The following is a 24,181-nucleotide window of genomic DNA, read 5'->3' as shown; positions in this document are numbered from 1 at the left end:
CGGAAATTATGTAGACAAGGCAAATTGTCTCAACTGCCAACTACCAAGGGTGAAAGGTTGACAACCAGGAAATGGCCAAAATGGAGATTCTTCAGAAACACTTCTGGCAGACGAGTTGAAGAAAAGAAAAGGCAATGTAGTAGGCAAAAGAGGGTGGTTCAGAGGTATTATATATACTCCAGGGAGGCTCCCGGGTAGAATGAGTTTTCCATAAGGTCAGTCACGGGTCACAAGAGATATAGTCACCTGGTTAGTATTCTCGGCAACTCGTAGGGACAATTTGTGAAGGTACAGGCGACTCGTCAGAACGAATTATAAGACTCTTGAGAAAATTCATAGAGGTGGTCCATCATGGCCGTGCCATTTCACACCTGGGGACTATGAGAGTTAAATCTTCTTTAAGGTTTCTGCAAGGGAACAAGGTGTGAGGCGTCCCACCATTAACGTAAAGAAAAAATTATGATATTGATATTACTGTTGCTGTGGACTGAGGGTGATGGTGTAATCTTTTCCTTCCATACCGGCGAGGTATCCTTAGGTATCCTACCTATTCTTAGAAGCTTGCAAACCCAACCTTACCAAAACGCCCACCCCCCCCGGACCACAGACCTAGGATTATAGGACAGCCTCCCGTCAAACGCGCTCCCCGATACAGGCCAACATCAGCAGTCGATAGTCGCCGCTTGTCTCGCCATGAATGCGCTTCGCCAACGTATTGCCGTATTTTTGTTGGTACGCAGCCACGACGTTTGCCAGGAAGTTCTTGTCCCAATGGAAGCGTACGACGCGGCTGACGAGGAGGTGGTCCTTAGTTCCCAATCCCTTCATGGAGTCTTCGAGCAACTCGGTTGCGTGCATGTACTTGTCCATGCCATGGCGGAGCTGGTAGAGGAGCGCATCTTCCATGTGGCCAGAGAATTCCTGAAAACACAATGGTTAGTAATAAGAAACGACAAAAAAAAAAAAAAAAGAAGAGGAAAAAAAAAAAAGGCCATACAGATTTGATGACCTGCTCCAAGCTCTTCATAAACTTCCGCCCATAAGCATGGGCAATGGCGCGGATCTGGTTGTCATTGCGCGAAGTGAGGATGCTGCACACAATCATCTCATCCGTGCCCAGCTTCCCCTCGGTGGCGCGATACAAATCCATCACATCGTTCTCCACCTGGGCCGGATCCACCGGCGCCGCGTCCTCGGCCCTTGTCGCGCTCAGGACCATATCGAAGTGACGCTTCGTCTTCATGCTCAGGTCGCCGCGGACGTCCTCTTCCAAGCTCCGGCGGAAAGCCGTGCTGTACGCGTCCTTGATGGCCCTCAGGTCGGCGTTGGAGCGGCCCAGCAGGATGTCGTTGAGGACCAGCTCCTTGGTGCCCGGCCCGTCGAGCGCGGCGCGCAGGTTCTGCACGTCGGACCAGAGCGGCCCGCGGACGATGGAGACGAGGCCCTCGCGGAACCAGCCGCTCGTTTCCGACTTGATGTCCGCTTCGAGGTTGCGTCGGAACTGTCGCTCGAACGAGGCGTTGATTTCCATGATCTGGAGCGGGTCCCTGGTGGCGAGGCAGCGGATGAGGTTTTTTTCGTCGGTGCCGAAGCCTTTCATGGCAGCGCGTGCCGCTGCGGCGTCGGGGTCGGCGTTCCATTGGATGGGCTGTCGAGGAGAGTAGCCGATCGATGGCGGGGTCGGCGGAACTGGAGGGCCGGACGGTGGTGCGCCGTATTGTGGGTATTGTTGGGTTGGAGGAGGCTGAGGAGTACCATAGTAACCCGGCGGTTGAGGTGCAGGCGAGGGCTGACCGTAATTCTGGGGCTGGTTGTACGGAGTGGTGGGAGGGGGTCCTCCATACTGACCAGGAGGCGGGCCAGGGGGTGGATAGCCGTGGGCATGTGGTTGGGCTGGAGGAGGAGCTCCGTACGGAGAGGGGGGATGGGCCCCTTGTTGATAGCCTTGGTTAGAAGGATAGGCTCCTTGTTGGTAGCTCTGAGTAGGAGGATATTGGCCCTGTTGGGGCGGGTCTGAGCGGCTGTTAGCTGTGCGGAGTTTGAGGTTTAGAGTAGGGACAAGGTCAGGGTGACGCACAAGGCCCGTAGCCCTGGTTCGGATATGGATAGGACATAGCAGAGGACTCGGGAGTCGGGACTCCGGGAGTGAGAGTCTGCCGGAGTGAAAGGTATAGAATATAGATATGTTGAGAGACCTCGTCGAATAATCGAGCGAAATGAGCGACGAGAGTGAGAGACGAGAGTGAGCGACGAGAGAGGGAAATGTGCTGGCGAGATGTGGCTGAAGATATGTTGTTTACGAGATGACGCCAGCCAGAGGGAGGGCTTGCTGAAGGTTAAGTAATAAGTACCTTAGTATGCTGCCGTTATGTTTCCGACTGTGGAGGCGAATGGACGGAGAAGGTTGCTGATTAGAATTTAGTGTAGAACTGGGACCCTAAAGGCTAAGGTTGGTGGCGTACGAGGCATCAGATGCGAGGTGTTCAGGTTTGTATCGTGGCTGCGGCATGGACCCGGGCGGCTGAGCACAACGTCATGGTAGCTTTGCCAAGGGACTACCCTATTACGGAGTAGAACAGTAAGTAGTTGGGTGCGACCGTGTAATACCTAGCTAGGTAGGTCGGTAGAGGAGGGTTGGACCGGTTGCTCGAGAACGGATCGGAGCTGACGTGTTGGGGTTTGGTACGATTTTGAATCGTTTCACGGTTCACCGGAGCACTTTTTTCCCCCGTGAGTTTGGAACTGCTTTTGAGGATTCGTTACGTGGCTATGTGACGTTCAACTGTTCAACTGAACCGAAATCGAAGGAGTGAAATGTCAAGTTTGGTGGGACGGACTCTGATGGTGCTGGACGGACTGAGGGGCCAAGGGGGGGTGGGGACGAGCCACTCAAGCTAAGCCACTGGGCCTGCGCGCTGGGATTGGCGTCACAAGCCGACACAGCCACCGTAATATGTACTTCGTAGTCCGCCTCAACACCCCGGTCCAGTTGGTGGCTGGTGAGTCAACTCACAGACATACCGTAAGCCACTCGGGTCATAAAGTGCCTGTACGAAGTACCAAGTAACTTGATGACTACCCCACTCGACCATGCCTGTCACGTGATGGTATGGACGCCAGGGGTAGCTCGTCCATTTACGGATGCTTTGAGCACTCCGTCCAAGGAGGAAAAAAGACCCCAACCACCAACATTTCCCCATCACGAAATCCCATAATTACCAGCCATCCGCAATTCGAGCAACACCAGAATGGATCTCCCAGCCCCGACTACCGCACATATTAACCATGGCCCTCCCATCGGGTTCCTGCATGCTCACCTTTCACCAATTCTCTCCAAATTGTTCAATGATCGACAAGGCGACGACGGATCGACCGACTCCAATTCGCAGTTGCTGCATCCTGCCATGATCCCTCCCTGAGCCGTCTGCCCAATCCCGACCATCGACCCTTCCCAATATTCAACTCGGTTTTTTTTAAAGACTGCTTTGAAAACAAAACAATCTTCAAAGCAGTCTTCCTCGGCCTTATTGGCCTCTGTCGAAATGCGCTTGCTCCCGTCTTCTTCGCTCGTCCTGGCTCTCTCTGCACAGGCCATAGCTCACCCATTCCTCCCCGGCCTGCTCCGCGCGAGAGACGGGAACCACGACGGTACGAAGACGACTGCTACCACCACCCGAGCCGGATATTCCGTCGTTCCCATCGATGGCGGGTGTTCGGGCCCGGACTGCGATGCGCCTACCGTGACTGTCACCAGGTCTACTGCTTCGACGTCCTTGCCGTCGTCCATCGACATCAGCTTCACTTCCGTCATCACCACGCGCACGCGCATCCCTGTCGTGCCCATTGACGGCGCCCCTACGACTGTTATCGTCTATGATCCGACATTAAGTCATTCCTCGACCTCTTCCTCTTCTTCCTCTTCCGACATTGCGAGCAGCACATCCACGAACCCTCCTATAATTTCCCAGCCTCCATCGCCCAGTTCCTCCGAGGCCGTCTCCTCTCTCTCATCAGCGGTGTCTTCCGAATCCTCGATCCTTCCATCTCTTCTCGATCCGACACCCTCTGCGTCTGCGGCTCCGGACGACCCCCCCGACACGGACCCAACTGGACCGATCTCGTCGACTTCCGAGCCACCCGCATCCTCCTCCAGTGTGGAGCACGAGCCTACCATTTCCGTATCCACATCCGTCGAATGGGGCTCAGAACCTCCCCTGCCGACTTCCATGTCATCGGAATTCAGCTCGCGGCCATCATCCTTTGCATCATCCTTTGTATGGTCGGAGGTTTCGCCCACCGTATCCAGTGACCCCTCATCCTCTCCCATACCTACCAGCTTCACCGACTTTCCGACGACGCTTATCACCTCCGTGTCGAGCATTACCGATTTTTCCAGTGCCCAGCCCTCCTTGTCTAGCCAGAGTTTCGACAACGGCCTGTGGCACAGCTCCAAATATCCTTCTTGGAACGGCACTAATAATCGCTATTTCAAATGAGTTGAACATTGTTTGTGGGTGGGACGAAGACCTTGGGCACCAAACGACATAGAAAAAGAGGCAATGATGGGTCATTATTTATAGGGTCTGGAAATCTGCATTGAGAGCGCGGCGCACTTGATTTTGTTTTATTGGGTTTTTCTTTCTTTTCCCACAGGACATATTGTCAAGGGATCAAACACGCCGATCATGGTTATGCATTACAGAACATGATAAACGCAGATCAATCGGTGAACCTGGGCAGGCTGCATTCTGGATTCTGCTATTACAAAAGCAGGCTCACTGACCATACAGTATACTATACTATTGACAGCCTATGTAGATACAATGGGTAGCACAATTGACTCTCGGTATCTCCCTCTATCCCGGGATATCCCATCTCCAGCTCGCTTTCTCAGGTGATCTATCGTAATATTATCTCGCGCATATTACTCTCTCATCAACAAAGCAACAAGACCGACACGGACCTCACATCAGACTGCTTCGCTCAACGTCTCCAGTCTCAGGCATAATCATCCGCCGACAGTCAGGAGTCAGGTTATGCATCTTTGCCAACATACGGCTAATCAATCCTTTGTTCGTGCCACTGGGCATTTCAGCACCTACGTCAATAAACACTTCAGTCAAATTTGACGATTCTCCCATCGGCATAGCCGCACAGAAGTGACAGTAAATTCATTCTTCCGCCTCGCCAGAGAAGTGGTTCAGGGTCAGTCATAAGGGTGAACATCCTGACGCCCGCCCATTTTCTCTCCCACTTGCGAGAGACATATAAGAACCATTGCACGACTACTGACCGGATGACCGGTTATCCAGAGATGTAAGGCGGAAACCACAAGACCTTACACAGGTTTGGGCGAAACAGAAAAATTGCACCTGAACCTGTCATCGTGATGTTCTGACTGACATCAAGTCTTGCTTACATGTAATTACCCTGCTTCCTCTCCTTCCGCCGATCATCAACGCCACTCATCCTCGCTCAACACCATTCTTTTTCCGCATCTCGCAAAGCCGAACAGAAACGAAGTCGTCGCCAAATGGCAGCTCCCCCCCTCCCCGGCCCAGACGGCCCCAGTTTCCTCCCAGACCTGACTCTACCCTACGACAACCTGAACGGCAACGACAACAACAACAACAACAACAACAACAACAACAACAACCTATCCACAACCCTCACCGTCATCCCGATGCCGCCGCAGACGCCCATCTCGGTAGCCACCCCGATCCTCATCTTCACGGGCTCCATCGCCGCGCTCGTGGCTCTGGGCTGCCTCGCCGGCCGGATCAACAGGAGACGTCTTGCGAAGCGGGAGCGGCAGAGACGGACACGCGCCGCCGCCGCCGCCGCGACCGCGAGGGGGTATCAGGGTGCGGGGGAGGCTCAGGCGGGGGGTTCGAAAGGGGGTGTTTCGAAGGACAAGGTCGGCGGCGGCGCGCGGGTTGAGGTTTGGGAGGTTGGAGAGCTGGCGTCGCGGTCTAGCGTTGATAATGTGGTCTAGTGGTTGGAGTCGTTCATTCGTTACATTCGTTCGTTCATACTTTCTTGTCAAGCTATTGGTTTTGGTTGAAAGACGCGGTATCTAATGTCGGAAACTGTTCGGAACTTGGCATCATAGCATCATACGTCATTCCTTCGGACCCATCTTAAAAGTTGGGACCAGCTTTTCGTGCTTCACAGTCTTGAACGCTCAACGACCATGGGGGGTCCGAAGCGGTTCGGGGCCCGAGATTGGGGGGACTAAAAATAGGAATGGACTGGCGGTCCAAGCTTATGTATGTACTTTGTACACATACAACGTACATACGCCCAAGATCTCCTAAGATCTAGTATGTACTCCTATTCCTGATTGGGTATGGTTAGGGTGGAGAGAAATTGGGGATCGTCGAGGGGCGTACTCGGATGAGAGATTCCGTGATGGAGTCGTCTCGTCTCGTCTGTAGGCCTGGTGGGTTGTCCTTCATTTGGGACCGATGTGTGGATAGAGTCAGCCAACTGGTTGTTTCTACCTGCACGATTTGGTTGAGACGACCGGAGCCGTTGGCCAATGTCGAGTTCAGTTCGTGTTTTCGTAGTGCTGGTCCCAAGTAGAAGAGCAAGGCGCTGAGGAGATCCGATGACAGTTTTGGGATGGTATCTGAAGATTAACCAGAGATAGGACGAGCTAGCTACAACTTCGAAGATATTTCTTGGCCAAAGGGGCATAGTTTTATGATTCGGTGCATCAAGGACCAATGGTCAGCTTATCGTTCTAGTATCCCCAGCCGTCCCTCGTATTAAATTAAGTATAATTAAATACCTTGGATTTTCCCTTGTTGACAACATTATCACTACGGCATGTCATTGACTGATATTCCCCTTTTTCAATTGTGTTGCCGTTGACCCCAGGCCAATTCCTTGGCCGAGAACGCCCCTGAATTACCACTTAATTTGAAGGCTGTCGTCGGGAGAGAGAGATGACCTGAAGCCCCCAGTGCCCTCAAAGAACCAACCAAGTGAAGTGGTGAAGGCTGAATACGGATAGATCGTAGGAATATTCGGCAGGTGCCGGTCTCGCTTCAAAATAATTTCCCATGCTCACGGTTCACCGGCGATGCTGTCTCGTCTTGTTTGTCTTGTTTGTTGACAGTTTAATTTTGACGAGTCCCGCCACCGCCAACCAACGACAGGATGGGACTGGCTGGGCTAACCCTGTTCTCCTGTTCCCCTGAAGGGCCCTGACCACGACAGCAAGCACTCGGACCATTTAACTGAACAGGAACAGCAGCGAAATGAGAGCATCTAGTTGACAGGAAGAGGCGGCGGTGGTTTCTTTTACCTTTTTTCCCCCCTTCTTTTGTTTCTTCCTCTTTCGTTCCTGTTTCTCCCCATTCCATTTGTGACAGACAACGCCAACACACGTCAAAGTGTTTCAGCTTCACCTTTTGGCCTACCGTGCCCTACCAGTTCTGCTGTCTGCTTTTTGTTTCATATCCTTCGGCGTTGGCGACTTGATAGCCACAGATTCGGAGACGACGAAGACGAAAGAAAACCGACCTCCGACCGGACCAGTGATCCCAAGATTCCCCAATGACGGCGGCGGATCGACACGGGAGGATCTGACAAAGCAAGGAACTGCCGACGACCAACCCTCCTAGCCAGCCAGACGGCGTGCGTCGATCTGTCTCGGGGAGGTGAACTGTGGACCAAGGACCAAGGACCAAGGAACAGAAGAAGAGAACAAGAAGAAGCAGAAGGAGAAATCCACTTCTTCCTTCGTCCACTTGGTACCAGATCAGCGGTCGGTTCACTGGTCTTTTAGGGGCTCCCTCCGACATTTGACGCAGGAGTGCGTAGTACGGTGTCAGCTCTGCTGCTTTCCCCTGAAGTGATAGGGCGCTGAAGGGGAGTGCTAAGGGGTAAGGGGGCGACGTTGGGGGGGAAGCAGGGAAGCTTAGCGCTGCGCGGTTACCTACGAAGTACGTTGTACATAAGGTATTCGTACATAGGGCCACTGTAACCCTCATCCGTATGGTGCGTACCCTCGCGAGGCATGGTACCCAGAAGTATAGCGGGGCACTGACTCCTTCCGACAGTGAGTAACACCGTATCTAGATACCTCACCTCCCACAACATTACCACTCACTGGAAAGTAGATGCCACTCTCAGGTACATCGGTGGACCCGGCACTAAGCAAACTGTACTTACGCCGTACATGGAACGGATGCAGGATACAGATTACGGCGTATTCATAAGGTACCTAAGGTACGAACACAATGGCTTCCCGACGTGGCCGAAGCCCTCGAGGCAACGACGCCTACAATTCTCACAACACCATTCCGCTGCTTCCTCTGGCACTTGTCCAAGTTCACACCGACATCACCACCGACGAGACTCACGTCGACCTTCCCCTACGGTCCAAGGGGTCCGACGTTGATCTGAAAGCCACCATTACGACCACCATTACCGCTGGTGATTCGGCCTCCGACGACTTTATCACCACGCGCGTCGACGACGAGAACACGACACGCAAGTACGAGATCCGACGTGGTGTCGCCCAGCGCGTGTACGAGGAGGAGGACGAGTCTCAACAAGAGGTGCAGGATCGACACCTTTATTATCCAGGCTTCGAGTAAGTGCATCCATCCATTGCGAAGAATTAAATTTATTTTAAAAGCTGCACATTACCCGCTCATGATGCCTGTCGATTGACCCTTCGAACTCATCCTTCACAGCGACGACAGAAGCTCCTCCTCTCGGGGTTCTACGACAGCGTCTTTCCCTCCTCCCAAACGCCAGAAACGAAACCGATATCGATACACCCAATATCTACACCCGAGCTTCACTAAATTTATCAATATTGATTTAGCCGACGTCCGTCAGTCTACGAACCGCATGAACACCGCGGGCGTTTGGCGGCCGACCTCGACGGTCTATGCGCCGCAGAGTGCTAGTCAGGGACCACCGCACATGAACGGCTACTATGGCGCTGCACCGGTCACTATGGTCAACGCCGACGGCGTTTCGCCTCCTAGCTCGCCCGAGCTCAATCCTGACGACGGGTAAGTTCTAAGGCGGCCCTTTGCTCTTTTTTTTGTTCTTCTTTTTTCTTCTTCTTTTTTCCCCCGGAACATTGTCCCTCGATGCTGTTGCGGGCTTGTACCCTGTGATAATGGCCCGATCGGTGAATTGACTTTGTCGACATGTGCAGCCGACCATTGAACGAGGACGATGTCTCACCGATTGACGAAATGCCGGACATGTCTCAACTCGCAATCGCCCAGAGACACTATCGGCTGTACATGGAAGCGCAGGAGCGACAGGATTTGGAGGAACGAGAGCAACGATACCAGGAGATGCTGCAGAAACAGCAACGACAGAAGCAGCAGCAGCAGCAGAAGCAGAAGCAACAAGAGACTGACGAGCAACACCAACAACCCCAAGAACAACGGAAAACGTCGCCCCGCACGAGGAAATCCCAAAGACCCGACCGGCCTGCATCGCCGCGCCAGCGGAGCAACATCCCCATGTTGCGTCGCGAGCGTCGTAGAAACCAGGACGCCATCGGGACCCGCCGGTCGAGCGAAGCGAACGTGATGAGCGAGCCTACGTCGGGAACTCCCGGGCGCGCGGGCCACGATCAGGGGCACGCTAGCGACTTGTCTAGTGTCCCAGCACGCACGCCACCGCCTCAACCGCAACAGCAACAGCAACAGCAACAGCAACAGCAACAGCAACAATCCCGCTCGTTGGGTGATCGCATCCGAGGAAATACTACCCGCCCTGCTGCTACATCTCGTTCGCCTGCTCCCACCGGAACATCACCGTTATCCTCCATCGACAACCGTCCGGGATGGCGTGGTGCCAGCGGTCGCACTCCTATCGTCGAGCCTGTTCGAGACAACCCGGTCGTGGCGCCGCCGCTTTCCATCCCCCGTAAGAGTAGCAAGCGCATCACTGCTGCCGCCACCAAGGCCAAGGCATGGGCAGCCACCACAGCCACTACCACCTCAACCACCAACAGCACCACCAGCACACCAACCCTTGATCGACCGTCGCACTCCCCATTGTGGCACTCACCATTGGACAGGACCTCGACCCCGTTATCCCCCGTAAGCCCCTCCGATTCTGAAACGTCCATGGCCACAACGGCGCCCACACCAACCATCCGGACCCTGGTTCCTGAGACGCTGCGCCATCGCCATCGCAATTACCCCCCATTATCCGCACCTACGAATACCCGTACCCTTCTCGCATCCGACAATGCCCTGGTGGTTGATCCGGGCAGCCCACAGTCGCACCCCGGTAACAACGACAAGGCCCTCCGCAGGAAACCTCCCCCACCCAACTCTCTTACCACTTCACCCCAGCACAACAGGCACGCTCCTCACGAGTCCGTCTCGTCCAGCGTTTATTCCACCCAGCCTTCGCCTCCCGCCGTCGATCGCTATCGCGATCGCAGCCACGAACCCGAACCCGAGCACGAGCCTGACACTTGGGTGCAGCCGGCGTCGCGATTCAGCTACACCACCTACGCCACGTCCACCAACACCGGCTCGCCCCGCGACTCGATTGACTCGGACCTCCCTCCTATGCCTGTTCAGGTGGTCGAATCCGTCATGGAGCGCAGACGACCCGTCCCGTCCCGCGAGGGAATGAGCGACAACCCGGTTGTCATTACTATGGGGTCGCCTTACATCGGCGGTCGTTCTGAAGGGAAGAAGGCGACGACGGCCCAAACCACCTCTTCTCCCTCTCCCTCTCTCTCTCCCTCTCCCTCTCCTTCTCCTTCCCCCGTCGCCGCTCCTACCGCCGCCATCGCCCCCGCCGCCCTCAACGGCGACCGTCGCCAGTCGATCCTCTCCCTAAGCAAAGCCCTCCCTCCAGCCCCACCCGAGCTGCTATCCGTCAACGACCGCGTGGCGCACCTCAACGCGCGGCTGCAGGCGCTCGGGAACCGGCGCATCAACATCAACATCGCCATCCGGCAGATGACGGAGCTGATGCCGACCGACAACCTGCTGGCGAGCGAGGAGGTGCTGCGCAAGCGCGAGGCGGAGAAGCGCAAGGTGGAGGCCTTCAAGGTGGAGCTCGCCGACGTGCAGCGCGAGGAGTACGAGATTGGGTTGAAGTTGCACCGGGCTTACAAGCGGATGGACCAGTCTGCGGAGTATGAGCCTACGACGTTGTGGGTGAGGCGCATTACGAAGTAAGGGCTGTGCCGGCGGGTCGTTGACTTGACGGTCGGCATGGGGAGGTTTTTTCCTTCTTCTCTCTTCGTATTATGTTTTTTTTTTTTTTTTTTTGTTTTTTTTTGCCTCGTTTTCGGAGACGACATTGGGCGAGCGGATAGTGAGTGAGTAGGCGGTTGTGTGTTGATGCGATGTGAAGATATACGACGTACCACTATAGGCGATTAGCGCAGTTCGTATTTGATACCAATTTGATGGGCTTTTTGTGTGTTTATTCATGTCTGACTTTGACTGGTTGAAGATATCATTGATGTCTCTCTTTTGACTTGCAGCCGGGTGCTTGGTCACTGGTTCCTGCATCCGTTGGAGACAAATGGTATCCGTAGCAAATGCAAGATGTGTCTGTGTGTGTATATGTGAGAGATGGTTTCACTCTCACGCATCACCCCAATACCACGTAGCCGTTACGACGGCCGACGGTCAATTTCTCTAGGTGATGCGGTGTAAGTGGCACGATGCCCAGTGCCCAATGGTGGCTGTCCACGTCCTAGAATCCACGGCGGGTGGATTTTGACATTGTGATTTTGTTGGGCATCAACAGACGGACGTCTTTCCACCTTTAGTCCTACTTTTGGCTTGAACTTCTCTGCATGCATCTCTTTCTTGTGAGGTTAGGTATCTACAATCATTTGATGAGATCGACAGGGGTGGACACCGTGGAATGCGGGATGGTTGTCCGGTCGGGACGTGTGTTAGTGGTTGACTCGGATGTTGGGCTGCGTGGATCTTGCTCCCTTTTCACTGTCAATTATTGCACTAAATCGTCTTCTTTAGTCACTTCATGTTCCTTCTTGACTAGCTTGTGCTCCGTGAATGGTGTCACTGTCTGGAATGTTCCTCCTGGACAATCTCAACTCACCATTTGATATATCCCACAAGGCGAGAGTCGAGACGTCGACCCCCTGAATCAAGAGTCAAGACATGACATCTTACTGCCTCCGTGCCTCTGCCTCACACACACGCCCGGCAAAGAAAATGGCGATACGAAACACATCACAACTCAGACCTCTTCTCATTCTTTCCCTCGTGCTTGCCTTCTTCCTCCCACTGTCTCTGGCAACCCAGACGCCAAACCACCCAGGTCTTCTGGGTAGGTCATATGCATCCACTCTACCAGCATCATCGCCAGCCACTCCAGCCGCATCATCCCTACCGACCTCACTACCGACCTCGTCCGAGCTCGAGAACGCACCCGAACGAAACCGCCAGCTTGCGCGCCGTCAGCAGGCAGAAGGCGCGCCTTGCCCCGACGAGGAAGGCCGATGGAACTGCATGACGACGAGATGGCAGCGTTGCGCCGCAGGACACTGGAGTCCCGTCATGGACATGTCCGAGGGGACCGTGTGCGAGCCGTCTGGGTTGACGTACGACTTTCGAATTCTGCATGAGGGGGACGCTGGGGGTGCTGCCACGAGCGATGCTGCGCCTAGCGGGGCTGGGGCATCCGGGGGTGGGCCTAGAGGGTCTCTCATGGCGGGTATTCGGTCTTTGTATCTTGTTTCGCTTGTCTGTGGGGTTGTGGGAGTTTGGTATGATTTGGGGCTAGGTTCTTGGTGGTAAGGGGGGTGGGAAGGGGTGAGATGGGTGTCAGGAAAAGGGGGCTGGACAGATTCAGGGGTTCAGGATACCGCCAAGAAATTCTTCAACGATTAGTCCTAAACAGGGATTCAGGGCCTCGTTTGCTCCAGTGGAATCAAAATCAAGAAGAAACAAGAAAGGCCAGTTTCATGCAAGCGTTCCTTCTCGGGGCTGCCCTTACTGAGTATATGTGATCTTACTTTATATATAATCCACAATCAATATGAACTAATGTATGGACATGAGGACAGTAGCCCCTGGACAAATATGTACAAATTTGGCTTCCCATATCGGTCATCGAGAGCTGAAATCTACCGTTGTTTCCTGTGTAATATTTATACCCGTCGTATTCCGCGTCGTCCGTGAGGGAGGCTGACCACCGGTGACAGTAACGGCATGGGCGCGCGGCAGGCCCGCCTCCTCAAGCGACTCGAGACTGCTGTTCTCCACATCGCTTTTTCTATGGCCGCCAGCGGCACGGCCGTCACCCAGATGATCCCGGCGATTCGGATTCCCAGACCACAGCTCCGCTTCGTCTTCGTCCGCCGACGTCCATCCATGTGTCTTCTTGAAGCCACCCTCGTCCTCGACGTCATCGGAGGTGTTGTCGCGCGAGAGGCTGTGCAGCTCGTAAGACCTCTCCTGCATCCCCCGCCGCTGCTGCTTCGTCTCATCCCCCATCGAGTTGCCGAGGTTGCCACCCATGCCGTGGGAGTGTGACATCTTGCTGGCCTTGCCGCCTGAGCCGGAGAGGCTCGAGCGGAGAAGGGCGGGCAGGTAGCGCATCACGAAGGGTTTCAGGGCCGGCGCGGCGGCGCACAGGATGCCGACGTTCACTTCGCCGAAGGACCAGTAGAACTGCTCCACTGCTTCCCAGGTGTAGTCTGGGCTGGCCATCAGGGGTGGGAGGATGACGGTGCGACGGATGGCAATGGCGCAGACTCTGTTGAAGGAAAACCGAACCATGTCAACATGGCTCTTTGCATCTTTACAGCGCACCGGGAATGGGTGTTGTTGATAAGAAAAGAAAAGAAGAAAAAAAAAAGGGGGGGAAAAAAAAGGAAATCAACAGAAAACTCAACTCAACTCACAGCACACCCGTCGCAAACAAGAGCAACAACGACAGCTTCTGTCTCCTCGCCATCTGCAGGGGCGCCACCACGGGGATAGGCAATGCCAGGGTGCACACATCCATAACAATGTTGGCGACGCTCAACACCATGTAGGACGTCAGCCTGTCGACGCACGTAGGGTTGGGGACGGTGATGTCCCAGCTAGCCCTGATTGGGGTGCAGCTGAAGTGAAGATGCTGATCAGAACGTAGGCGACGGAGTAGGCGCTGATGGCGCCCATGAGGGCCCAGACGAGCAGGCGGAACCATCTCGCGGGCGACAGTCGGAGGTAGAAGGCGAGGATGGACAGTTTGGAGAAGCTGACGCTCAGGGAGTAGGTTATCGTGGCGCAGACGGTATACTGTTGTGTTGTCGTCAGTTCGACTTGACTTTTCCAGGATTCCACGGCGGTTCTCGCGAGAGACGTACGAGGAGGAACCAAGGCGAGTAATCAGATAAAGGAACATCCCACATGTGGTTGCCCAAGCCGAGTGTTGTCACTACATGTACGGACAAGGCCATTGTGTTAGCAGGCCTCTTGTCGTCTCTCCTTGGCCTTATAGGGCCTGTTGTTGCTCCGCTGGCATCGATCGGGGAGGGTATACAAGTACGGACGTTGTATGAAGAATGCGAAGCGTGAGATGGAAAATATGAGAGATAATAGAGCAAGATCTGGTCAAAGTTAGTGAGCCCCCTACTGGACGTGCTCTGTTCGGGCTTAGGCGGCCGGCGAACGGTGTTGGCTGGGCTTACAATCATCAACACTGACGGTGTTTCGAACAACGTGCGTCCTGGTAAAGAAACGAAGGGCAACAATGACGCCGGCCGCAACTGTGACAACGGCACCAAAGGCGATCAAAGCCGGTGCCAGTGTTTCCCGATCGCTTCCGTACCTCCTGGTCTGGCCCGGAGGGGGGTCGACCAGGTATGCATCGTCTCTCGGCGTCAAATGCCATGGCCGAGGCTCCCTTTCATAAATAGAGAACATGTTGGAGAGTATAATACAGTGGTGGACAGAAACAGAGAAAGAAAACTGACAAAAGGGGAGAAGTATGAATAATAATCAAAAAGGGAGAGAGGTCGAGTAGTTGAGCGTGTCGTGGCTCTCGGCTATCGAGAGCGGGATGACAACTGACATATAATTACTGGATGAAGGCACAACAAGTGCAGGGATTGACTGGGAGAGGAGCAAGTTTTCCGTCTGCCAGGGCCTACCCCTGATGGAATGCACATGAGAGCCGGATTGTATCTCAAGGTTTTGTCTATGATCGTCAAGCAACCTACCTGATATTGAGATCATTATCCACCGACCTGGTTGCCGTTTTCTTCTTTCCTTTCAGAGGATCGGAGACCTTGTCACGGCACTTGACTATCTACTCTGTATCCGTACTTGTGTGGTCATATCAGTTTCAGCCCTTCAAGATATAATATCCCGGAAGAGGCTCCTGTTTTGTTGTGGTCTGATTAACAAGGATCGAGGTATGGACTCGGGGTAGTGAGAATCGAGATAACTAACCTGGTTGCTATACCACATATGAAGCTGCATCTGCCCTTCTTTAATCTGTTTCTGCTTCGGCCATAATCCCGTCGCTGTGGTTATTAGAAAAGAGAAACGAGATGAAGAATACCGAGGGAGCGGAAATACACGTAGAAAAAGGGGCACAATGGGCCCAGGGGAAGCCGTTGGCCGTGGGGCATCAAGCCGCACGATGCATCCTTTCCGGCGAAGAAATTATAATGTTTGACGAGCACCGTCTTGATATAGTTATCGAGATTGAAGTTCTTTATCTGCTGCATACATGTAGTCAATGCACGAGGGCTCCGGCTGAAGAACGGGGGCGCAAGACGCCGAGTCGCAGGCGGCAGAATCGCCGATCACACCCGCCCCCCGCGTAATGAATCAGACTCCTCAGCCAAGAACAAACAAACCAGTGTCACAAACAGGGGCAGACATCAATGATATCGAGAAAACATGGCATACTATCTGGCGAGAATGGACGCAGACATGGGTCGCTAGCATCACACCTTTGCATTCATGTACACTACAGACGCGCGAAAGCCGCCATAAGTTCATTACCACGGGCGTACAGTCGTACTTATTAGGCCCCCCTGACCTCCTCCACAATACCAGGGGTTTCCCTCTCTGTTTATTGAACTGCTTCCCTTTTTTGTGCGAGCACAGACGATCCCTCCAGGTCTATCGAGGACACATCTCCAACTCTCAGCCCAGCCCGATATTATCCCTATTCTTCCGATCACCACCATCATGGCCGACCCGTACCCCTTCAAGGACAAAGTCATCACCGTTACGGGCGCAAGCCGGGGCACCGGGCTCGCCCTCGTTCGGTACTTGCTCGTCACGGGGGCTACCGTGTCCGGATGCGCGACGTCCGAGGAGAACCTGGCCAAGGCCATGGCCGGTATCGAGCAGGATCTCCCCGAGCATAAAGAGCGGGTCTGGTTCAAGGCCGTCGACATCAGCAAGCCGGCCATGGTCAAGGCATGGATCGAGGAGACTGTATCGAAATTCGGAAAGCTTGACGGCTGTGCGAATGTTGCCGGTATGTTATAACTTGTAACTTATGCCCTGACTCTCCTTGCCCATCGTGCACTGATTCCCCCCACCTCCAAGCTTTTGTCTCACCTGGCTAACTAATGAATCGATAGCCAGGGAGCAGCGGAAGATCTACCCGATGACTGACCTCGACGCCGACTATTTCAACGACCTGATCAACATCAACGTCTCGGGGCTGTTCAACTGTCTCAAGGAGGAGATGAAACACATCAAAGACGGCGGGAGCATCGTCAACTGTGGTAGCGTCACCAGTCAATACGCATCGGCAGGCGTGGCAGCCTACGTGGCAGCCAAACACGCCGTCATCGGCCTCACCAAGGTCGCCGCCTTTGAGGGTGCACCCCGCAAAGTACGGGTGAATGCACTCTGCCCGTACGTCCTACCATGTCCAAGGAAAACCCCCCCGTCTGCGTCTAGTTTTTGAGCTGGAAAGACTAACTAACAGATCGTCGACTCGTGACTGGTGAGGACAGGGGTTGTATCGACACGGAGATGATGGCAGAGCCATTTGATAGCCCGCTGGGCCAGTTTACTCTCACGGCGGATAATGTCCCCATTCTCCTGAAGGGTCGGCTGGCCGAGACTCGCGAGATTGCTGCCTCGATAGCCTTCTTACTTGGAGACGAAAGTAGGTATGTGACCAAGGCGACTTGGTTTGTCGACGGTGGTTGGACCGAGGGTTCCTACAGTGTGTAGGCAGAAAGTAGATGTAGGATGAGTATTCGTAGCAATTGAGTCCAGGACTCGAGATGGCCATCTGAAAATCAAACATTGAATTCAACAACCAGCCCCACGAGCCCCCTAGTCCTGTGCTGGGACGGCTCGCTCCAGCCAAGACACCCAAACAAGTTACAAGACTGCCAACCGACGACGCCAACGACGCCAACGACGAAACATCCCCCCCAATCGGAAAAGGGTATGAAGAATTTCCGATTGCTCCACTGCGGGCCGACAGGGGCGTCCGGGGAACGGCACGTCTTCCGTGTCGCGGGATGGACTGATCCCTGTTATCTGTATGGGCCGCGGGCGCGCAGATGGAATCATGGACCAACAACCTAGGTATTTCATAGTTATCGCTTATGATGTACCGCTACCCTTGTCGACTGGGACAAAATCTGCCCCAGCAAGAACTCTTCTACCACTATTTTGTCTCTTCATGGTTCAGAGGCCCTCCTGGATCGTCGCCGGTCAAGGTTCTTTTGCTGGGTTGTCTGTGTCCTACTGCTCCCTGTGGGCCGCCTGTTATCTATTCACGAGGGTTCGTAACAGGACATCGGCAAGCTGTTGTTCTTACTGTTCTTTATTCTCCACGAACTAGGACAGGAGTCCAGTTGGGGGGGCAGATGTGGCTCCGACAACCCGACCGGGACCGGAGTTGACGTCCGGGACCCACTTTGCGCCCCGGCTCCGATCCGAGCCTGGGACGCCGTACTGACCGCCTGGAAGCTAAGATACAATTATATGTACAGTGTACAACCATCTCGACCGGGACCATTCCCTCCCGTCCTCCCGTCTCCCGAGTCTCATTCCTCTTTCCTTCCCCCATTCAGTGCCGTGCCCCATGGCTCGGCATCCCGCACCTTCACGCGGTGTACTTCAGCGAGTAGATACCACGCTCAATGCTGTTGACGAGCAGGTACCCGCTAGGGAGGTAAGGGTAGACGGACCAAGCACCGTTGAAGCTAACCTCGCCGCCGCCCGGGGCGTCGTCATCCTCGGGACGGACATCGAAGTAGCCAATCTCGGTGAACCCGGCGCCGCTATCATCGTCAAGAATAGACCGGGTATCGACGATACGGAGACCCGAACCATAGTTGCTCTGGTACGCAATGCCGTCAATGATGTACTGGTTATGGTCGATAGCGCGGACGGGGCTCTTGTAGACGCCGCGGAAGACGGGCCAAGTGAGGTCGGTGACGTCGACGATATACGTGGTGGTATGGCCGTCGGCCGCCTCGCCGTTACCGTAGTCCTCGTCCAGCTCGTCGTCGAGGAGGAGGTAACGGTGGTCGTCGGTGGCCAACCAGCCCTGGTGGGTGTAGGTGGCGCCGACGTAGGTGGTGCGGGACAGCTGCACGGGCATGGCGCGGCGGGTGACGTCGACGATGGTGAGGGCGTCCTCGTTGTAGTTGAAGCAGATCTCGCGGCCGTGGAACTGCTGCATGGGCCCGCGGTAGATGACGCACTGGGCGTCGTGGGTGTAGCCGTCGCCGCTGACGCAGCCGGCGTCCTGCGGGCGGGCCGGGTTGGACACGTCGACCATCCAGAGACCGCCGCGGCAGCGGAGGTTGGTGGCGGTGCCGACGGCGAAGATGGTCTCCGTCTCCTCGTTGGCCACGATGTTGTGGCTGCTGCCGAAGCCGGCGAAGCGGGCCGTCAGGTCGCGTGCCGGGCTGAAGCTGACCGGGCTCGCCGGGTCGACGGCGAGGAGCTTCCGGAGGTCGAAGATCTGGAGGCCGTGGTCGGGGGCCTCGGAACCGATGTAGGCGAAGTTGCCGATGACCTTGATATCGCGCCAGGTGGAGGCGACGGTCTGCGTGCCCAGGCGGCCGATATATTGGAGGCTGCCGTCGGAGAGGACCTCGACGAAGGCAGTGCCGTCGGTCTGGCCGACAAGACCGAACTCTCGGCCGTTGGCAGCGACCCAGCCTATAGATTACCGCAAGTCAGCTTTCCCGTACTTTGAAGCGAACATGAAGAGACAAGGTGAGAGAGATCCAATGTCAAACATACCCCAGACATCATTCCCCACGCGGGTGCGGCTGTGCATATCCTGGTGCCGAAGGAAGCCCTTGAGGTCGACGTTGTTGCACTTGTACTCGCCAGCGGTGCCGTTGACACAGGGAGTGGGACCCATACGTTGGTAGGCGTTGATGTCGTAGGCACCGACCGCGGCGTCGTGCTCGAATTGGGCGATCTTCTTGGACCGGAGGGTGGACATGCTCACGGCGTTGGGGGCATTGCTGGCGTAAAGGACGGGAGCGGGGCCGGGGGCATTCACGGGGATCCTGGCCGCGGCGGCGCTACCGGCCAAAGAGGCGAGGAGGACGGAGGCGGTGACCTTCATGTTGACAATAGACCACGAACTATTGTGTTGAGAGAGAGGATCTTGGGGGACAAAAGATCAAATGGGAAAGAAGCCAGCAAAGTGCACCCACGGGGAAGTCTGGTGGTAGCAGCAGCTTGGGAGATGATGGACATCCCAATTCCACTCAGGGGAGATCGGCGTATATATAATGACTCTCAGACTCTCTGACTCTCTCAGTCTCTCAGTCTCGAGTCTCTGACACGTGCAACGCAATTGATCGGCTTATACCAAGACCTTGGACAGCTCCGCAGCTTCCCCAACTGCACCGAATCCACCGATGGAATGATTGAGATTCTTCCATACAGGTGACAGCATACTGTCGGACTGTCCCAACAAATGTCAAAAGGGGCAGGTGTTAAAGGGATGCGTCATGCGGCTGGTGGTCGCACAGCAGAAGATGGATGGGAGGGTTACAATGGCTGGAATTAAGTGTAGGAGCTAGGAATGAGGATCGTCAAGGAAACGGCCCCAAGTTCCCAACTAGTTCAGCGCCGTGGTTCCGAGCTTGGGTCGTAGCTATGGTAGTATTGGGACTAGATGGGATGATCACTGAGCAACGAGTCATTGGCTCGTTCGACATGTAGAAGCTGTCACAACCAACTGATAACATGAACATGAACGAAAAGGAGTGGCGAAGAATCGCGGGGACTTGGACCACACAGCTTCGGAGTGGAGGATGTTAGCGGTTAGCCCAGCCTGTTAGGGACGCCGGGGACAGACAGCCAAGCTCACGTGCACGATGCGTGCGCGTCGTATGCAAGTTGTATGATGATCTTGTCCGTAGGACCGTAGAGGCTTCAGATATCTTCTCTTCAGGGGACCGTTCTGCCTGGCGGCCCGGCTACAAGAGACTACAAGAGACGAGACCTCCGTCACGGTTCGGTGCTTGTGGTGTAACTGGTTACTGGTTGCTGGTGTTCATTCACTGTTCACTACGGAGAGAAGATAATTGCCATGTCCCTGCCTGTTGGATCTTGGCCCCGATAACTCGGCGCGACTGCGTAGAACAGAGCTGCTAGCCTCTAGGTGTAGTAGGTGGAAGCATCTCGATTGACCCCGGCTGGTTCGTTCAAGTCGGAAGGAGAAACAGACTGCGAATCGCATCGAGAAGGTCGACTTCTTCCCCTGACGCCACTTACAGGCTTACAGTTAAGGTTACAGCCACTTGATCGCCACCACATCACCGTTTCCCCCTTTTCCACGGACCACGGTTCCATTGACCCCACCCAGCTTATTACCAAGTACGGAAGGAAGCCCGCGGACACCGCCATTGCATGTGGGCACTGAAATCTTGGAGCTATTATCCCGGGGGCCAGAGATACAAGAACCTTGGCAGCATCTGGGGATGGCGGCGTGTCCGGTGAGTTGACTGGGTGGACGCTTCCAACGATTCAGGGGTTTCCTCCTGTTCGCCCCTGTTCGGCAGTTGATGATCAATGCCGAAACTAGCAGGTCCTTTGATCACTACCCGAACCGGCCCAACCAATGGGCCTACAACGTATGTACTCGGGTCCCTGTCACTTGAGATAGGATAATTAGGTAGGGGTATAATTGGGGACTACGTTGTATTCAGCCATGTGATAGGGTGGGACAGCTATACGTGTAGCTGTCAGCGTTGCATTCCCCATATTACATCCTCGTCCTATATTATCCTTCACATGTAAGACCATGTGAGACATATTAGCCAGCAGTCTCAATGTTATTTATCTTGGACCACATGCAATGATGCAACAACCAAACATCTTGTCGCAGACACACGTACATACCACCCACATGTCTTACAAATGCCGTTGATGCTCGCGGTTCTCTCGTGCTGTTTTGACGGGCAGCAGGAGTGGTAAAGTGCATGTGCTTATATGATCTACAGGCCACAATTTACAAAGGCACGACTCCCACAAAGACTCGCACACAATATATTCCTAAAGCCCCGGACGTCCCAAGTGATATTTCTAATATTCTATTACCCCACGTCTCAGCACTTCTCTCTCGGCTTCCACCCAACTCGGAACCCCCTCGCCAGAACGACAAACGCAGCGCCGAGGAGAGCCGAAACAGCCGCCCAGGCCTGCGCACCAGTGAAGCTGCCGCCGCTCGCCGACTGCAGCGCACCACCGATAGGCGGGCCCGTAAGCGACGCCACCGACAGAATGCTGAAGCACATGCCCAACCGGGTGCCCACCGTGTCGAGCCGCCTGGTGATGCTGGCCACCGTCGTCGGCATGAGACTCTGCACGGCGCCCGACACGAGACCGCAGACGGCGGTGAAGGCGTAGAGCCCCGGGATGTCGCTGACGGCGAGCCAACACGTGATGACGGTGGCAATACAAATCATCGACATGGACATGACGTTCAAGGGTCCGATGCGGTCCGAGAGCATGGGCACGAGGATGCGGGCGGGGAGGCCTGCGCCGTTGACGATCACGACGAGGAAGGCCGCGTCGCCGTACGAGAGGCCCAGGCTTTCGATTCCGAAGGATGCAATCTAAAACAAGCACATTTACAATTTAACTTGGTACATGTACTCACAGGTAGAAGATCGAAAAGACTTACATAGTAGAAGGTATAGTAATTGGCCCAACAAAAGAAGAACAGCGCAGCAACGTACGCAACGTACACCCCTTCACCAAAGGCCGACCAGTCGATGACGGGACCAGAGCGGCGAGGCGGCAGTCTCGTCCTCATCAGGGCCAGCGCCAGACCGAAGCACGCCAGGTTCACGAACCCCAGCGCCCTCGCTGTCCAGGCGAAGCCCACGCGGGGGATCAGCTGCTGCACAATCACGGGATACACGATCCCGCCCATCGAGTTGCCCGTCGTAGCCAGCCCGATAGCCAAGCCCCTCCGCTTGCCGAACCAGGTGGCCACGAGCGCCATGCTCGGGGTGAAGAGGATCCCCGCGCCCACGCCCGAGAGGACGCCCTGCGTCAGCATCAGGTGCCAGTACTTGGGCGAGTCGCCGTCGGAGGCGGCGCTCATGGCGAACATGCCCGTGAGCTGCAGCGCGGCGCCGATGGCGAAGGTGGGCCGGAAGTAGCCCGCGTCGAGCAGGCGGCCGGTGAAGGCGCCGATGGCGGTGGTGAGGCAGGCCTGCACGGAGCCGATCCACGAGATGGACGAGGGCGAGTGCGTGGGGAGGGCGGTGGCGGTGTAGTAGGATTGGAAGGAGCCGAAGGAGTTGAGGTAGCCCCAGGTCGCGAAGAGGACTAGCCAGCCTGCGGCGACTTGGGTCCAGGCTCGTAGGCCGCCGTCGGGCGGGGGCGGGAGCGGGGACGAGAGGGTGGAGTTGGAGCGGGTTCGGGTGGTGGCCGTGGCACTGGTGGGACTTGAGGCTAGGCGGCCGAGGGCCGTGCCGTATCCGTCGTCCTCGGCCTCTTCGCTATCGGCGGCGCCGCGGCGTGTGCGTGGGCTGGCATCGGGGGTTTGGACCGTTTGGTGTTTCGAATCTTGGGTCTGGGCCGTCTGGCTGCCTGTGGCTCCCGATGGGTCGCTGGTAGGAGGCAGCGGGAGCTTTTGCAGGTCGTGGTCTACACAAGTCGGAACCTTGGGGCTGCAGGAAGGGTCCATGTCGTGACCTTGGGTGTCACTATCAGCCCCTTTCGGATCCGACTCGGGCATCGTCGGGTGTTTTTTCTGGATATCCGACGCCATGGTATCCGGTGTGCAGTGTCACGACTCACACCGATGCGGCATTCCCGATTCCCGAAAGTCATGTCCGTTGTCGAGACACAAAGAAAGGAAGAAAGACAAGAGAAAGTCCGAGCGACAATCGGCTTACGGGGGTCCTGCGGGCTTTTTTTCAAGACCATACTCAGAACTTGTTAGCCTCTAGGTTTTGCCGATGAAAATCTCCGACTTGGTGGACATAGGTGGGGCTCGGCCCCGATCTTCGGGTCAAGTCCGGGTCCGGGTATCCGGTAAGCCAGGACACGGTCGGGGCTTCGGTCAGTTCGGTGAAGGTAAGGTGGAGGTGAAGGTGAATAGGTAGGTAACAGATGGCAGACCAGATAAATCTTGCTCCTTGTATAGACTATAGAGTCTCTCTGTACTGGAGTCGAGTCTTTACGTTTCAATTACTATAAGAGTATAGAGGTCCTTTTTAATTTCCCCTTTACTTTTCCCTTTTTTTCCCCTTTCGGTTTTTCTTCTTTTTTTCTGTTGTTCTTCCCTATTCAGTGCCCATCTATATTCTTTTTCCTTCTGGTTTTATTTTATTTTCAAAAAAAAAAAAAAAAAGAAGAAGAAAAAAATAAGTGAAATAAAGAATTGCCGTATCGACCGTATTCGATCGACATGCCATGTGCATTTTTCGCCCGGTCGTCATGCTCGTCGCGCTGGCGATCAACCAGGGAAATTCACGTGTAGTCTGCCACGGCTGTGAAGATCACTTCAAGAGACAATCCCGACGTCGATCAATGGCGGTGCACCAACCCATGCTCTTGGGATTGGGACTCGATATCTTGCACTCCTAAGCTCCCCACATGAATTATGCCTGGCGCGATAAATACGCCGAGTAGAGGGCACAGGGCACTGTTTCTTCAACAAGAGCACGTCACAGTTGGCCTTAAGATTCGCAGAGTGTGAAGGGAATGCAGGTGGAGTAGGA

The 24,181-nt window shown here is 55.1% G+C and overlaps 10 protein-coding genes across 10 annotated transcripts; 5 read left to right on the top strand and 5 right to left on the bottom strand.

Annotated features, from left to right (window-relative positions):
* Nucleotides 1–465: 465 nt before the first annotated feature.
* Nucleotides 466–2,440, bottom strand: SODALDRAFT_116334 (Annexin). Its single transcript, XM_028606593.1, has 3 exons — nucleotides 2,078–2,440; nucleotides 998–2,013; nucleotides 466–921 (listed from the first exon to the last, which is right to left on the bottom strand). Exons 1-3 carry the CDS (start codon nucleotides 2,112–2,114, stop codon nucleotides 634–636), a joined length of 1,341 nt encoding a protein of 446 aa, XP_028469116.1. The 5' UTR covers nucleotides 2,115–2,440; the 3' UTR covers nucleotides 466–633.
* Nucleotides 2,441–3,189: 749 nt separating this feature from the next.
* Nucleotides 3,190–4,865, top strand: SODALDRAFT_331032 (hypothetical protein). Its single transcript, XM_028611356.1, has one exon. The coding sequence runs from the start codon at nucleotides 3,543–3,545 to the stop codon at nucleotides 4,494–4,496; it is 954 nt and encodes a 317-aa protein (XP_028469115.1). The 5' UTR covers nucleotides 3,190–3,542; the 3' UTR covers nucleotides 4,497–4,865.
* Nucleotides 4,866–5,331: 466 nt separating this feature from the next.
* On the top strand, nucleotides 5,332–6,166 carry SODALDRAFT_331031 (hypothetical protein). The gene has a single exon (XM_028611355.1). It carries the CDS (start codon nucleotides 5,534–5,536, stop codon nucleotides 5,993–5,995), a length of 462 nt encoding a protein of 153 aa, XP_028469114.1. The 5' UTR covers nucleotides 5,332–5,533; the 3' UTR covers nucleotides 5,996–6,166.
* A 1,197-nt stretch (nucleotides 6,167–7,363) lies between these two features.
* SODALDRAFT_331030 (hypothetical protein) lies at nucleotides 7,364–8,205 on the bottom strand. The gene is made up of 2 exons (XM_028611354.1): nucleotides 8,130–8,205; nucleotides 7,364–8,068 (listed from the first exon to the last, which is right to left on the bottom strand). The coding sequence occupies exon 2, from the start codon at nucleotides 7,809–7,811 to the stop codon at nucleotides 7,434–7,436; it is 378 nt and encodes a 125-aa protein (XP_028469113.1). The 5' UTR covers nucleotides 7,812–8,068; nucleotides 8,130–8,205; the 3' UTR covers nucleotides 7,364–7,433.
* Nucleotides 8,206–8,498: 293 nt separating this feature from the next.
* Nucleotides 8,499–11,221, top strand: SODALDRAFT_116260 (hypothetical protein). The gene is made up of 3 exons (XM_028606592.1): nucleotides 8,499–8,605; nucleotides 8,709–8,933; nucleotides 9,274–11,221. Exons 2-3 carry the CDS (start codon nucleotides 8,909–8,911, stop codon nucleotides 11,184–11,186), a joined length of 1,938 nt encoding a protein of 645 aa, XP_028469112.1. The 5' UTR covers nucleotides 8,499–8,605; nucleotides 8,709–8,908; the 3' UTR covers nucleotides 11,187–11,221.
* An 811-nt stretch (nucleotides 11,222–12,032) lies between these two features.
* SODALDRAFT_331028 (hypothetical protein) lies at nucleotides 12,033–13,008 on the top strand. The gene has a single exon (XM_028611353.1). It carries the CDS (start codon nucleotides 12,201–12,203, stop codon nucleotides 12,783–12,785), a length of 585 nt encoding a protein of 194 aa, XP_028469111.1. The 5' UTR covers nucleotides 12,033–12,200; the 3' UTR covers nucleotides 12,786–13,008.
* A 74-nt stretch (nucleotides 13,009–13,082) lies between these two features.
* On the bottom strand, nucleotides 13,083–15,148 carry SODALDRAFT_376997 (hypothetical protein). The gene is made up of 6 exons (XM_028614871.1): nucleotides 14,669–15,148; nucleotides 14,531–14,587; nucleotides 14,345–14,415; nucleotides 14,065–14,276; nucleotides 13,895–14,038; nucleotides 13,083–13,746 (listed from the first exon to the last, which is right to left on the bottom strand). The coding sequence occupies exons 1-6, from the start codon at nucleotides 14,901–14,903 to the stop codon at nucleotides 13,098–13,100; spliced, it is 1,368 nt and encodes a 455-aa protein (XP_028469110.1). The 5' UTR covers nucleotides 14,904–15,148; the 3' UTR covers nucleotides 13,083–13,097.
* Nucleotides 15,149–15,970: 822 nt separating this feature from the next.
* On the top strand, nucleotides 15,971–17,277 carry SODALDRAFT_331024 (NAD(P)-binding protein). Its single transcript, XM_028611352.1, has 3 exons — nucleotides 15,971–16,476; nucleotides 16,583–16,862; nucleotides 16,964–17,277. The coding sequence occupies exons 1-3, from the start codon at nucleotides 16,182–16,184 to the stop codon at nucleotides 17,184–17,186; spliced, it is 798 nt and encodes a 265-aa protein (XP_028469109.1). The 5' UTR covers nucleotides 15,971–16,181; the 3' UTR covers nucleotides 17,187–17,277.
* Nucleotides 17,278–17,878: 601 nt separating this feature from the next.
* SODALDRAFT_331023 (hypothetical protein) lies at nucleotides 17,879–19,933 on the bottom strand. Its single transcript, XM_028611351.1, has 2 exons — nucleotides 19,224–19,933; nucleotides 17,879–19,139 (listed from the first exon to the last, which is right to left on the bottom strand). The coding sequence occupies exons 1-2, from the start codon at nucleotides 19,555–19,557 to the stop codon at nucleotides 18,073–18,075; spliced, it is 1,401 nt and encodes a 466-aa protein (XP_028469108.1). The 5' UTR covers nucleotides 19,558–19,933; the 3' UTR covers nucleotides 17,879–18,072.
* Nucleotides 19,934–21,550: 1,617 nt separating this feature from the next.
* Nucleotides 21,551–23,670, bottom strand: SODALDRAFT_343314 (MFS general substrate transporter; the record flags this gene model as incomplete). The annotated part of the gene is made up of 3 exons (XM_028613120.1): nucleotides 23,186–23,670; nucleotides 22,129–22,891; nucleotides 21,551–22,060 (listed from the first exon to the last, which is right to left on the bottom strand). Exons 1-3 carry the CDS (start codon nucleotides 23,224–23,226, stop codon nucleotides 21,551–21,553), a joined length of 1,314 nt encoding a protein of 437 aa, XP_028469107.1. The 5' UTR covers nucleotides 23,227–23,670.
* Nucleotides 23,671–24,181: the final 511 nt, after the last annotated feature.

This window comes from Sodiomyces alkalinus (genome assembly GCF_003711515.1).
Source record: "Sodiomyces alkalinus F11 unplaced genomic scaffold SODALscaffold_2, whole genome shotgun sequence".
NCBI classification, from domain to species: domain Eukaryota; kingdom Fungi; phylum Ascomycota; class Sordariomycetes; order Glomerellales; family Plectosphaerellaceae; genus Sodiomyces; species Sodiomyces alkalinus.
This window is presented reverse-complemented; position numbering and strand designations above follow the sequence as displayed.